Below are 15,552 nucleotides of genomic sequence, written 5' to 3'. Positions count from 1 at the left end.
CGGCAAGAGGCTGGAGGAGCTCCGCCGCCGGCGCGGGGAGACCGAGAGCGAAGAGTTCGAAAAGCTCAAACAGAAGCAGCAGGAGGCGGCCTTGGAGCTGGAGGAGCTGAAGAAAAAGAGAGAGGAGCGAAGGAAGGTCCTGGAGGAGGAAGAGCAGAAGAGGAAGCAGGAGGAAGCCGACCGCAAGGCCAGAGAGGAGGTAGGAGGCGCCGAGCGGCCCCGGGTTCAAGTGCGCAGTCAGCCTCGCTGTGCTGTGCGCCGGGCGAGGGTCTCAAACCTGTAGACTGTGAGTTTAGCCAGTTCTCATTAGAACTCTATCATGTGGGTACCAATCCCCACTTATCAGATCAGGAAACTGAGGCACAATTTTTGTAATTTTTCTCCAAGTCCCATGTGCCTTCTAATTAGCCCCTGTCCTATTTTGCTTCTCAATAAAGAACGGGGAGAAAACTCAGATGCAAACTAGGTACAAGAATTAAGTTACTCGTTAGTTGTTTCCTAATACTTGAAAAGTTTTTGTAGAGAAGATTTCTTAAAGTAGATTAGAAAATAGTAAATAGGCAGGGTCAGTATCTAATCTACTCACTGCTGTGTACCCAGGACCCAGTACAGTGCCTGATACTACTACAAGAGCCCTGTCATTATGAACAGATGAATTTGTTCCATCCTTTAGACAGAAATAACAGTTAAAGTTGCAATGAAGAAAACTTTAGCCCAACATATGAAAAAATGCTTACCCAGCTACAATTATATTATTATATTGCTACATATACATATATTATATATAATTATATTGCTACAGTTTACAAAATACATTCTTTCTTTTGATCCTGGGGTATGTTCCCATTTTATGAACAAAGAAATCAGGAACCAAATAGTTTGAGTGACTTCTTTGAAGATTCTTGACTGATAAATGGTAGAATCAGTAGTAGCTGGGATCCTACTTTTTCAACTCTTAAGCCTAAAACTTTTTGAGATAATGATCTCTCATCCTTCAAAATATGCAGAAAATATTTCAATGACTTTCTGACATGAATTCTATTCACATAGTTTTCCTAAACTATGTGAAAAGTTTGGATAAAACATTCCAAGGTCAACTTTGAATAAGTAAAGAAATTTTGATTGGAAAGTATTTGTGATGGTAGAGTTTTATAATCAGACATACCTGAACTTGTATCCTAACTCTGCCACTTAACAAGCTGGGACCTTGGGAGAATTGCTAGATGACTCTGTTTTGTTTTATCTGTGAAATAATATCTACTTGGCAAGATTTTCCTGATGACTAAATAGATCATTGTCTTCACAGTGCCTGGCCGGCCCCAAATAGGAACCCAAAAAGTGGTAGTTATCATTATTCTTACCATTATTACTATGTTGCTTAGAAGAGGAGAGTATCAGGAAAACAAAGGGAAATCATGACCTCTTAGAACTGGATTACACTTGGAGGGTTATTTAGTAATTTATTTAGAACTTTAGTTCTACCAAAGCAAAGCATTGGATCCTTCTGTAACATCCTGTGCTAGACGGACATCAGTCTTTGCTTGAGAATACCAGTGATAATGATTTCATGGTTTGAAAATGACAAAAGACTGCCTAAATCCCTCAAGAAATCATTCACACAAGACAGGCAACTTGATCAGAGCTCTGAATTTTTTGCCTAATAAAGGACAGAACTGAGTGTTCTCAGCCAGGAATAGAGGCATAGAGGGGTTCATGAGTCAGGTTGTAAACATCTGTAATTTCACCACTAAGTCTCAATATGGACATCATTTCAGTTTTGTCAAACCATCTAAAATAATGCATAATCAATAACTAAACAGAGGGCTAAAATGTAAATGTATTCAGTTGAGACCAGGGGCAACCCTAAAACCATCTCTTGTGCAATTTGGTTAACATAGTACCATGGATTTATTAAATTTTTTGCATAAATGTTCTCGTTTTTAACAAATCTTCTAGGAAATAGATGGGAAGGATATTTGTGTTTGTTGTACTTATACAGAAATGAAGAGTCAGTATTAAATGACTTACAGGATAGTAAGGCTAATGCATCCCATTAAGGGAATCGACCATACTGAGCATTAATGTCCGCATTTTAAGTAGCGGATGTTTAGTGTCTACTAGGAATCCTCTCTATTTTTCAGATGAAGAAACTGAAACATACAACAGATAAATAACATGGCAAAGGACATACAGTTGCTGGAGGGGGAGTCTGTTGCCTTGGCTGGTGTTCTTTCTCCCAGAACACTCTTCCCCTTCCCCTGAAGCCGGCCCTGAAGTCCTTGTTATTTGTTCGTTCTTTCTTAGGAAGAGAAGAGGAGGCTAAAGGAGGAGATTGAGAGGCGAAGGGCAGAAGCTGCTGAGAAACGCCAGAAGATGCCGGAAGATGGCTTGTCAGACGACAAGAAGCCGTTCAAGTGCTTCACTCCTAAAGGCTCATCTCTCAAGGTATTTCTCTCCCCTAGAAAACCTTCGTAGAGTATTCCTCTTGCAACAGAAGCCTGGCTCTAGGCCCCCGTTTAGTCATGGACCATGAAAGCCTTCCCTTGCTTCATTTCTCTCTTTGCCATCCTCTGTTCAGGCTGCTGTAAGAGGAGGCCTTGGACTGGGTAATTTAGGAACAACAGAAATGTCTGGCTCGCAGTTCTGGAAACTGGCAAGTCCAAGTCAAGGTGCCAGTAGATTCAGCAGCTGGCGAAGGCCTGGGCCTCCCAGATGGCGACTCCTCATTGCCTTCTCACTGGGTGGAACAGATGGAGGGCCAGTGGTGCCCCCTCCATCTCTTGTGAGCACTAATCCCATTCATGAGGGCTCATCCTCATGACCTGGCCACTTCCCTGCCTTGCAACACCAGCACACTGGGGATTAGAGCTCAACATATGAAATTTGGAGGATCTTGAACACAGCCCCCTGCCCCTTTCAGCTATTTCCCAGCTTCTCTTGCTTATAACATTTGGAAAGGAAAGAAAGAGGTGAGATTTGTATCTGTTGTTAATGTGGCACTTTGATATACATTAAGGTAACATTTGATGATTCTCAATTTCATTGATCCATTCTCTGTGTACCTCATTGCTTTGAGCGATTGAAAATGGAACATTTGAACTTTATAAAATGAGCTTTTAGAGCATCTGAAGTTTGAAAAGGGCTTATGCTGCTTTGCACGCTAGCTTCATCATCTTTAAAAGAAGGGCTACCAGAAATGGCACCTTTCACATTTCAGAGCTGTTATCATGGGAAGAGATGAAATGCAACTTGGATAGGGTCCTTTGCCAGGACGAGTTTGGTCCTACTCTTGCCCTCATGGAGCGGAGTTTCTGTATGACAGAAGTGCTTCCTAGAGAAGGGAAGGGGCTGAGCCAGAGAGATGATGGAATGGTTGATGTAGGGAAAAGGACAGCAGACTCAGGAAAGCACTATCTGTTGCTTATAATCAATGTCATGTATCTTTTGCTTTGAGGGTTAACATTTAATTGAGCACCTAGCACAGTGCCTTGCATAATGAAGATACTAATAAATATTTGTTAAAGGAATAGATCAAAGAATGAATGAATCTTGGGTGAAAATTTTACATTTTTATTCTATCCTCATTTTCCATCAGCCTAGCTAGGTTACAAAGTATCAATAAGAAGCAAAGACAGCATACAATTATAGCCAGGCTCCAGTGGTTGAGGGTGTTCGATGAGATCATGTGATGTAGCACTCAAAAACGATGAAAACCAGTTACTTACATTTTATAGTTATTACTTCTTCAGATGAAAATCAGAATATTTTATCTTCAAATAACTTCGCTTAGTCTTTATGATGGTCTGGTTCCTTGTCCATCTGGGTCCCAAATTGACCAAAATCATGCAACATACCATGACATTTTGGCCAATAATAGACTGGATGTTCAGTGGTGGTCCCATAAAATTATATCACCTACTTACATCATAGCTGTCTTGTTTTTGTAAGTATACTCTATTATGTTCACATAATAATGAAATCACCTAATGACAGCACATTTCTCAGATGTATCCCTTACTTTAAGAAATACATAACAATATTTGTATTGGAACTCTCATCTTGAGGTCTGTTTCAGGGAAAAATCCTAATTAAGCCACAGAGGAATTTTGTATTTAGTACTTGGTATTTGTCATATACCTCATGTGTGCTGTACACCATTGAGAAAGAGCAGTATGAAGCAAGTTGCAGGCCCTGTGATGCTAACGTGACTGACTCACAGGAAACAATTCAAGAATTGCAGAGGGAACCAAATGCTAATCATTGAGACCTCAGCAAAGCAGAAGGAGTAGAGAGAGGCTTCGTGTGGTAGACAGCTTTATTTATCAGCACTGAAATTTGAATTTCATAGTTTTCTTATGGTAAAAAATATCATTCTTCTTTGGAATTTTTCCATTTAACAATGTAAAAAATTATTCTTATCTTGGGAGCTAGGCAAAAAACACAGATTGCATTATTCCCACTGGGTGAACGGGCCATGGATTGCAGGCCAGGCTCTAGGAGAAAAAGGAGAAAGTAAACAACTTCGTCAGTTCTGCCTATCTCTGTCTGTACAGTCCCCGGAGTCCAACCTGCTCCCAGTCTGGGTCTTTTGTTCCTGGCTCAACCAAGGAGGAAAACTATACTCTGTCTTTCTACCTTCTTTAAGATCCCACTCCAGCTGAGCTTTCCCTGAATAGTCTTGATAACGTGAAGAAACCAGTGGTTCTGTAGGCTTCCAGATCCTGCTCTGTTTTCCAGAGAAACTACAACTCTTGTTTCTCTTCTGTGATTAGCTCCTGTTGGCCAAATGCCTCGACTTCCTTATTCCTGGTCTTTCCCTCAACCCCACACCTGGCTTTCCATTTCATCTAGCCCTCTCCGGAATCCCTTTATCAACTCCCTCTGGTAAAGAAGCATGTGTAAGCAATCAACTAGAGAAGATGTTAAAAAAAAAAAAAAAGACATTTTTTAATTTCTTCATACAGGGACAGGCACATTGCTATTTGATATTATCAAATAATATAAAATATTTGATATTATTAAATATTATCAAAAAATGTATTTTGTTAATTTCTCATGACTTCTGTTGTCTGACAAGCTCGGAAACTGGTCTCTCATTGTTAAATTATATTAGCAGTGAGTAATTTTTATAGGTAAAACAAGCAAAGAATAAACTTTAAATTAATTTAAAGGTTTGTATAATTATTACTGTTTTCATGTATTGATAGTGAAGCATGGAATAGTATCAATTTTCTAAACCTTGTCTATTTATAATCTCTTCTCAAGACAACACTGCCACCTCGTGGTCTTCAGAGAAATTTCCCTGGTTAACTGGTCAGACATTCAATAGAACATTGAATTTACAAATTCCATACACATTGTTTCATTCCTTTCAGCCATTAAGTTAGGGCATTTTCCCAAAAAGAGGGCATCCATAGGATGGTAAGTCCCAACAAAATGCAATGAGTCAAGCTGGATGAGCTATTCCAGAAACAGGAGGTGGGATTCTGAGCACCTTGGATGTGAATAACTGTGATGGCCAAAGTGAGAAGGATGCTCCCTAAGCTAGAAGGATGCTTCAGTCTCAGCTCTGCCACCACCATGAGTTCTTCAGTTCCACCTCCCTGCCTACCCCAACTCCTTGAACATGAATTTGCTTTGTTAAAACTGTCCTTTCCCCTCGAACCTGCACTTCCATTCTCACTTTCATAGATTCAATCATGAAACTGTGAAAACTACTGAGAAGCCTTCTGCAACTCCCCCCAGATACTTGCTTGCCTTAGACATACCATTTTGTTCTTATCTTTAATAGGGTACCTACCATTGGTTTTTTGACTTTATATTCTTCCCTATTAAATTTGTATGCTTCTTAAAAGAATGAGTCCTTGTCTCTTAGTCTGCTCAGATTGCCATAACAAAACCCCATAAACTGGTTTATATATGCTAAATGGGCTGTTCAATGGTCTGTCTTTCTTTCTTTTTAAGCTACAAACTTCTTTTTGCTACTAAATCAACATTGTACGTCATTGAAACTTTATCACTTAAATTCATACATTCTTTATAAATCAATAAATATTTGTTGACTCCATGTGGTACCCAACTCCAGACTAGAGATATTCTCTGCTACCAATTGTCCATCAATATTAGCAAATAGTGCAAATCTCTTGATGTATGACTGCCTGTTCCAAAGCACACATGTGCTGAAAAGTTTTGTGTTCTACCCTGTCCAGGTCAGCCTCAGAACCATCTGGACGATAGTTACCTACTACCCTAGGCTGATGTGGTTGAATGTCCCTCATCTCAATCAGTTTAGACTAGAAAATTACTATAGAGTGGGTGGCTTAAACAAGTTCGATGCCAGCATTGTTGGGTTCTGGTGAGGCTCCTTCCTTCTTCAAGATGGCCAAAGAACAGACAGAGTAAGCAAGCTCTCATGTCTTCCCTTATAAGGGCACTGATCCCATTCCTTAGGGCTCCAACTTCATGACCTAATGACTTCCAAAGAGCCTCACTTCCAAATGCTACCACATGAGAGTTTGGATTTTAATGTATGAGTAATTAATTTGACAGTCATTATAATATTTTAGAAGCATTTTTATCATCTGATTTTTAACTTGCTTCCCACACTTTGTATTTCTCTACTTATTTTCACTATCCTTTGCCGATCCTACCTTCACCTCCCAAATCTCCATCAAATGCCTTATTTGTATTTTCCCCCAGCTGAGCTGCTGCAATATTGTCCTAATACCTTTATACATTCTTTGGTATTTTTATTCACCAGGCTCAAGAACAATAGTAGCATGGGCTAAAAATATTAACAGGATTTATTTTCTTTTTCAACTCCTAGATAGAAGAACGAGCAGAATTTTTGAACAAGTCTGTGCAGAAAAGGTAAATATGGTTCAATTGAGAATAACTAGCTATTATATACATGGAAATATTCTTCTATCCCATGAATGAAGATTGGTGGATCTAATTAGATAAATCGAATCCATCTATATCCATATATATATATCTATATCTATATCTATATATAGATATAGATATAGATATAGATATAGATATAGATATATATATATATATATTGTGTGTGTGTGTGTGTGTGTGAGAGAGAGAGAGAGAGAGAGAGAGAGAGAGAGAGATTAGGGATTGAATCCAGGAGTGCTTTACCACTGAGCCACATCCCCAGTCCTTCTTATTTTTTGTTTTTGTTTTGGGACATAGTGCCACTAAGTAGCTGAGGGTCTTGCTACATTGCTGAGGCTGGCCTTGAACTTGCAATCTTCCTGTCGAGGCCTCCTGAATCACTGGCATTACAGGTGTACACCATCACATTTATATTCTCTCATATTTTTATTTATTTAGCAGTGGTGTCAAAACAGCTCATCAAGCTGCAGTAGTCTCCAAGATAGACAGCAGGCTGGAGCAATACACAAGTGCAATTGAGGTGAGAATTGGCCTTCAATATTAACAGGAGGTATTGATAGTTTTGTTGTGGTGCTGTTGAACAGAAATAGGCTCTGATGCCCTAGAAGATCACAGAAACACTCAGGAGAATAAAGAAGTCCAGGATCCACTGAGGTGTTAATGATGCTTTACTCTACTTTGCACAAGTTATGGAGAAATACAGTAATAAAGATAAATATAAAATATAAATAAAGTTATAAAATATAATAGTTACAGAAGAGTTTTAAATAGATTACTGCTCACTACTTTCAGCCTGAATGTTCTGAGTATTATTCTTTTAATGAGTGAGTTTATTGGTAATTAATATATTATGTAGATGTTCACAGGTGTTCTTCACTATCCTTAATTCTTTATGCAATATGTTCCTTGTATTTGATTTAACTAGGTCCCTTACAATTTTGCTTAATCCTCTTTTGTTTATAAAATGTCTTACTATTAAATAAAGTAATAGTATAAGATAATGTAAAGATTATAGCCAGCTCAAGTTTGAAGGACAATAGTTTTGTAGGTTCTATCTTACTTGAATCTGATTGACCTGGAGGTTTTACTGTATTTGGAAATAATGTGTATTTCTCATTGACTAAGGTACGTCTCTAGTTTGTTCTCTTTATGTAGACTTCAGTCAATGCTTTTAGCCTCCTTCTGAATCAGAGTGTCTGCAATGAAGTAATTACATTAGTTTGTTTTTTCTCATCTTCTTTGTACCCTTGAATGGAGATGCCTATAAGATAGTTTGCAAACAAATGATAAGAGGAAATAAGAAATGGAGAGCTCTGGTTTGTCAAATGAATAATCAAGTCCTAACACTTGAGATGTGATTTTTACTCATAAGATTAATGTCCACTAAATATAAGACAAATTGCAGGCAGCAATTTTCTGTGGTTCAGTTGGTCTTGGCACTAATAAGTCTAATGAAATCGAGACAGACTTCAGACTTTGCAGAGACTGGCAAAAATCATTTTTTAAGACATGGCCCCTAGGGGCGCCACTCATTATAGTTGACCATCTTGACCACAAGTCACAGAGCAAGACCAGAGGAAAAGTATCTCAAATGCATATCTCCCTTACTCACAACCATTCTTTCCTCCTTCCAGTGTATTCATCATGCTATAATATCTCAGTCTTTCAGTCTTGAAGCACTTCCCTGCTCCAGAATATATGCACATGCTGTTACCTTGGCATAGAATAGAATTTGTTCCTCTTGTTCCCTTTACTACTTCTGAGTCATTTGCCAGGTCAGAGTAGTCTGTTTATGCCCCCAAACAAACCATGTTCAGTATTCTGTCCCCTTTTGCCAGGCTTTATAGTACTTATTATTTCTCATTGCACTTTCCACAATGTGAAAGAAACACTTGTAACTAGTTACCATCTTTCCATTGAAACCTAAGCCCGCTGAAGCTTACAGAGAGACTTTTGCCCACCTTTCAAGCATACTTGAATACCCTCTTTTACTCAGAACTTAGCAAAGTTGCCTGCCCATAGTAAAGATTTAAAATATATCTATTGAATTTAAAAAGTTAGATATTACCTTAAAAATAAATAATACCCCATTAGAAAGCATATTTCATTTTTGAAAGCTCTTACAGTTTATTTTGGGGGCTATTATGTCTTCAGAGTACAGTTTTGTTTTTGTTTTAATTTTTTTAAGCCAGTCAAATTTAGCAGTGGGGGGTTGTATATCAACTTTAGTAACACTAATGTTAATAAGTTCTGATAATCCACTACCATGGAATCAGCCCAGAGTACACTTTTACAACAGAAATCATGACTTATTTTTGGTGAAGGTGTATACACAATGAAATTTTTAAATGATCCTGTTGAGAAAGATCAGCTTTCTGTAATTTTACAAGGACAAGCTTCTCAGCACCAATCCTAAAGATAATTCAACCATTTCAGGGAACAAAAACTGTAAAACCTATCAAGCCAGCAGCCTCTGATCTTCCTGTTCCTGCTGAAGGGGTACGCAATATCAAGAGCATGTGGGAGAAAGGGAATGTGTTCTCGTCCCCGACTGCATCAGGCACACCAAATAAGGTAAGCGTGTGATTTTTGTCTTTTAAGTTTAGAGGAGTGGATTTTTTCCCCTCATTTTGTTTTAGAAGTCACACTAGTTGGTAATAAAAGCACTGGTAAAGGTGCAATTTTTACTTTGTTTTGCAATGACCATAAAAGCAAGTTTAGGGCAAATGTACTCAGGAAACGATCCTGTGTACAAGACCTGGCCATAGACCTCTAAGTAAAATGCTTGAGGTTACTTGCTAACTCTTTGGGTTGGGATGGCGTGAGGTACACAAGAAAGAAAAGCAGATATTCCTTTAGTATCAATATCATTTAGGTTTATGGTTCTGTAAAATAATACTTAATGGTACTTAGGGGTTGCTTCAAGATCCCTTCCCAGGTTAAGTTTATTTTTTTATTTAATGTTTTGGATGATTGACTCTAGGAAACTGCTGGCCTGAAGGTGGGAGTTTCCAGCCGCATCAACGAATGGCTAACTAAAACCCCGGATGGGAATAAGTCACCTGCTCCCAAACCTTCTGTAAGTAGCTGCAGGTTTTTCTGAGTTTCTGTGATCTTGGCTTCCAGCAGCAGCAGGAAACAGGCAGTTGGTCTGTTGATTTAGGAAAGAAGGCGCTTCTGCTGTTTGCTGAGTGTCAAGCAAGGAGGTGTGCACCTGGAGGACAATCCCGGGCAGCCTTACCGTGATCACCCAGAGGGTCAATGGAGCCAGATCATCACCTCTCCACTCCGAGAGGAGGACTTAGCCAGAATGTAGAGCAGTTCAAACTTAGACCCTTCACTGGTCTATTGTTTAGCTTCTATTCTATAAACTACAGATAGGAATTTGAAAATAAAATGTCAAATTACTTTGGCTGCTTCTCTGTTATGAAGAATTCTACCCTTATTCCCCAAAGAGTGTATATTGGCCATTTTGAACCCATATTTTCTAATTTACCCAGTTTCTATAACTTGGCATAAAAATGCAGTTCTTGGGTAGTTGTTGAAATAATTGCTATCATTTTATTATCAGTACCTGCAAAGGAAAACCATAAAAAATTGGAAATTAGATAACTTGGGGCCATTTTTTCCTATAACCAGTAAATTTAGCAACTAGAAAAACTGATTATGAGTGTTATTTTTAAAAATCTAAAATTTTCTCATTTATCAAGTGTAGCTATATTATTAAAAAAATTTTATTTTAACCTTCATTGAGTGTGTATGGTAAGTGCCTTACATATAAATACCCTATTGTATATTGCTGAGCATTCTGTTAGGTTGGCTGTATACCTTTGTTGGTACCCAAGAAAGCAGAGTTAATCACCATAAACCCTACATTCTAGAAGGAGAAGAGAAACTTTCTAAATACCAGGTCTCTGGTGTTGAGCCACAATAGCATTTAATTTTATCTGTCCACTCCACATATAATCCCTAAAGTCACTAAATTTAAATTCTATATTTTTCCAATTAAGAAAAAAGGACATGTTTGTTTTTTTATTTTATTATTATTATTATTATTATTATTATTATTATTATTATTTGTACTGGAGATTGAACCTAGGGGAACTACATCCCCAAAGCTTTAATTTTTTTTTTTTTTTTTACATTTAGAGACAGGGTCTCACTAAGTTGCTTAGGGCCTCACTAAGTTGCTGAGGCTGGCCTTGAACTCACAATCCTCCTGCCTCAGCGTCCTAAGCTGCTGGGATTGCAGGCTTGTGCCACCACGCCCAGCTGCATATCCTTCTTAGTACAATTCCTTGAGGCTATTAATTACTATTCAACCCAAGACACTTTGCCTAAAGGTTCACAAGAAGCATAAACAGTGTAAACCCAATTTGCAATTGGAAAATCTTTACATATTGACCAACACAGCTAGATATAGGAGAGGAGGTCCTGTAAAAGGATACAGTGGACACAAGAAAACATATCTCAAAAGTATTTGCTCTTTAGTGCCTTAAGTTTCCCAGTACCCATGATAACTTACAGAGTATAAATTATTCCAAAAAACAAACCATGACAATTTGTACAAAGCTTCTGATTCCAGGCCAATGACTAGTGAACTTTTTCAATTATGGACCCATTTGAAAGCCTAATAAAATGTAAGGAAGCTCTCCCACACAACATCTACAAGTTCAAGAAGCTCATAGACCCCCTGGAGAACTCTCAAGATAGAAAAGGAATGAGGAGGGAAAGATAATGTTTTCCTCTTTGAGTATGGCACATTAATAGAGGAAGTGGTAATTTTTTTCAGGTTTATAGCGTTTATGATCTATTTCCTTCCTATGCCAACTTTTTCTCAGAAATTTGATCCCTACTTGTTTATCAGCAATTTAACTATAGTCTTATCATAATCTGTATGTCATTCTAATGGAAAGATTTAAAAGATTAAATTCAGTTATTATTATAATTGGCATAACTATGCCAAAGTTCCCACATACTAAATAATTACAACAACATTTTCTAGGATTATTGTTGGCTAATGGCTTCCTAATAAAAGGCAGAATGGGGAAATTATGGAATCAGTGTCTGCTTTACCTACAATTTAGCAAGTGATTTGCTAGACCACCTCCTGAAAGGTAGAGGTTAAAAAAACAAATATGGCAGTTCTTATGATTTTAGAGATCTCTTTCTTCACATTTGATTCTGTGGACCAAGGTGGCTTCCTGAATAAGGACCATATTGGAAGAAATCAAAATGTAATTCATGTTGTAAATAAAATACTAGGTCTTATGTACTTATTAAGCCACTTTAAGCTTTATGCATGCTCCAGTGGTAGTAACAGTGACCCATATTTTAGACCTAGCCTCCCAGAAACATGTCAGAGAATGGATAGCAACAGGGCATTCTCACTGGGAGAGAAAATGACTTGGAGTTCAGTACAGTAGACATGTGTTTCCCAGACACTATTGTTCCAACAGAAGGGTGAAGTTTTGGCAGTGTGGGAAGCGTTGGAAGAATCCTACAGATGCCTAAACGTAGGCAGGCAAAAAAAAAAAAAAAATCCAAGAAAGGTGGTTTAGAAAAACAGCTCAATCAAGGATCTTGGTCTCATCCACAGGATCTCACACTGTTGGCCTGCGGCTAAGATCTGTGTGGCTTGACCCACACCATTGTGCTGTATTTTCATTTTTAAGAGTATACTTTGTCCTAAAGTATACTCTTAAAGTGTACTTTGAAGCATAGAAAGCTGAACTCTTGAGGTTGTTGATTCCCTCTTTTCCTTAATTTCTTACTGCCAAAGCCTCTTTGGCCATTGGGTGTTTCCACCTTGGTCCTTCATGGAAAACTTGTGAGTATGACACCATTCTAACTCAGGCCAGACTGATCCTGAGCCCAGAATGTCAAAAGATTCCTAAAAACAAGGACAATTAGGAGAGTCATAAAGCTGTCTTCTGATTTGGGAGAGGGGACAGTTTACAGCCAGCTCATTGCTTCTATTCTTTGATGTAGGATGGAGGGAGGAGAAAGTTAGGTTTGTGCTTGCATAGAGATATGTGGCCATTAGGACTAAACCAACGAGAAATTAATGGAACCAAATGGTCCTCATCCAGGGAAATGCCAAGAGGAAGGAAAACAGTAAATCGTAGGATTAAAGTGTTGACTTCTAAGCTCACTGCAGAGAAAAACATCGTCTACCAGTAGAAAAGTAATAATTTTCATAGATGTTAAGAATTACATGTTCTCAGAACAGTTTGCCAACTCAATAGTATTTGGAATTCCTGAAAATTAATTTATATAAAATTAAACATTGACCTATAGCAGATTTCTTACTGGGACATTTAAGCTGTTTGTGCATAGAATTTAGAGGATTTCCGTGTCATTTTGTAACTGGAATTCAATTCTAAGTGTCTGTTTTGGCTGGTTTGTCTTATTCTTTGTGTCTGAACTGCATGTTATACAGTAATTAAAAAGCTAATTTGTCTTTCTTTTTGTTTAAAAAAAACCACAACCACCAACAGTGTCTTTCTCAGCTGGCTTCTCTTCTTCCCTCTTTGGTCTGGTTGATTGGAAACCTGCCTCTCCTGCCTTCATTTCTCCCTCTTCTTCCGGAGTGTGTCTTTCTCTAAAATGTAGTCTGGTCAGGTAATTCCATTTATATTTCCCCTTTGATCTAAGGATGCTAATATTTTCTTAAAACTGACTCTTTAAACTCTTTAAGTAATCTCCAAAGATTCACTGGCAGAATTTAAGGAAAACGCAATCCATTTTCTCAGGTAGAAGAAGCTTCATGTGAAAGAAAAATATTTGTTCCGCACAAATCAAATAAATAATGTGATAACAGCCACTTTTCCGAGCTTCCATCAGCATGTTCCTAATTATACTTTGCAAAATTTCAAAACAGTCTTCCAGACAATTTGGCAACTTTTACCTACATTGGCAAATGTAGTGAAATTCTTAAAAAAAAAAAAAAAAAAAAAAAGTCCTGATTTGTTGCTTAATGTTTCCAAGTTAAATAAGTATAACTCTAATAGAATATCAGGAATTTATGCCACAGCAGAAATCCAGAAATTCGATAAGATTAAGGCAAATCTGAAATGCTTCACATGGTACCATTTAATAGTGCATTTTCAGTGTTGAGATCTCAATGCTATGTATTAGAAATATGTTCAGTTAGACCGGTGTCCAAGGATAAATGCAATTGCTGTGAGCTTTGCCTTCTTAAATTAGAAAAGAGTTTGCCAAAATAAGCAGTACTATTTCAGTAAAACACATTTATTTTCTACAAACTACCTTTTGCCAAGTACTAATATAAGCAGATGCTGGAAGAAAAGTAAATGGAAACAGAATTTTGGATCCTCATCCAAACAAAATTAGTTATGAGGCAGTAAATAAAGGCTCAAAGCTCTATAACTGTTATAGATCATATTTTAGTGTTTCCTTCCCAAGATCCCCACATGTACTTACATATGTCATTGACTCTCAACTTCCCTTATGGGTACAATTTGCGATAGACATTTATTTTTGTGGGGCTAGGTTCTTCTGAATTACCCACTTGCCCCTAGGAAACACAAAAGGGTTTTTGGTGGGAGGAAAGTACAGTTAGAAAAAGGTTTTATCTGGGCTATTAGACTCCAAGACAGTGATCCTAGTGCAAGGGGTTTATTTTGGAGGTGAAGAAAATACTACAGGGATTGAGATGGGGAGAAGAAAGCAGACAGTAGGGACTGTGTTACTAAGCAAGTCACTGAATGGGCTGTTGGTGGAAGCCCTGGAACCCTGGAGAACACATGCTTCTAAGACTTCCTACCCCAGAGCATGAGGAGGTCTGAGAAGCATTCTTGTGCCTGTGCTCACTGGTCAGTGGTTGAGAGATGCTCCTGGGATATGAACTATGCAGGCAGTGGGCATCTACAGCCAGAGAAAGGCCTGAGGCAAAGAAGTGCAGTGTTGGCAACCAGAAGTCACGCACTAAAGCAGTAAGGGCTGGGGATGTGGTGGGGTACAAAGAAAGAAAGTTAATCTACAAGGGGGAAAATGCTGATTAAACCCCAAATAAGTTATTTTTAAATAACCCATGCTCTATTCACTTTTCATAGAAAGTTAGAAGTAGGCTACGTTATTTTAAATATGCTTATATTCTAATTTCACTGTTTGATAAACAGTAAATCTTTGGTGAAGGACAAGGACCCAGATGCTGTATGTCATTCCAGCCCATTCTCATGCCATCAATCAGGTTGAGGTCTGTATAAAATCAAATAACAGTGAGTGATCCTTTTAATTCCATCCACTTGAGTTCACTGGGGTCAAGTGTACTAAACAACAAATTAATCCAAACAAGACAATGGATATGGTGATTGATTTAGACCTGGTCAGAAAATATAAATGGCTACCTATCAAAGGCTTCTGCTTTCTCTTCTTTCTGCATTAGGACTTGAGGCCAGGAGACGTAACTGGCAAACGGAACCTCTGGGAAAAGCAATCTGTGGATAAGGTCACTTCCCCCACTAAGGTAAATTCTCAGAGGGCTGGTATTTTAGAGGTTTCTTTTCTTTCTTTTTTTAAAATTGATTTTATTTTTTAACTACATGGCTGAAGAATGCATCACAATTCTTATTACACATATAGAGCACAATTTTTCATATCTCTGTATGAAAATATATATAT

The 15,552-nt window shown here is 38.0% G+C and overlaps 1 protein-coding gene across 1 annotated transcript in view; it reads left to right on the top strand.

Moving 5' to 3' along the window:
- Positions 1-15,552, top strand: part of Cald1 (caldesmon 1) — a 175,809-nt gene that overhangs the window by 154,987 nt on the left and 5,270 nt on the right. Inside the window, 7 exon segments of the mRNA XM_048786913.1 lie at positions 2-199; positions 2,305-2,445; positions 6,827-6,870; positions 7,345-7,426; positions 9,343-9,480; positions 9,890-9,985; positions 15,317-15,397. Of these exon segments, the coding sequence (XP_048642870.1) occupies positions 2-199; positions 2,305-2,445; positions 6,827-6,870; positions 7,345-7,426; positions 9,343-9,480; positions 9,890-9,985; positions 15,317-15,397 (780 nt within the window).

This window comes from Marmota marmota, unplaced genomic scaffold (genome assembly GCF_001458135.2).
Source record: "Marmota marmota marmota unplaced genomic scaffold, marMar, whole genome shotgun sequence".
Classification (NCBI taxonomy): Eukaryota; Metazoa; Chordata; class Mammalia; order Rodentia; family Sciuridae; genus Marmota; species Marmota marmota.
Note: the sequence above shows the minus strand (reverse complement) of the source record. Positions and strands in the feature narration are given on the sequence as shown.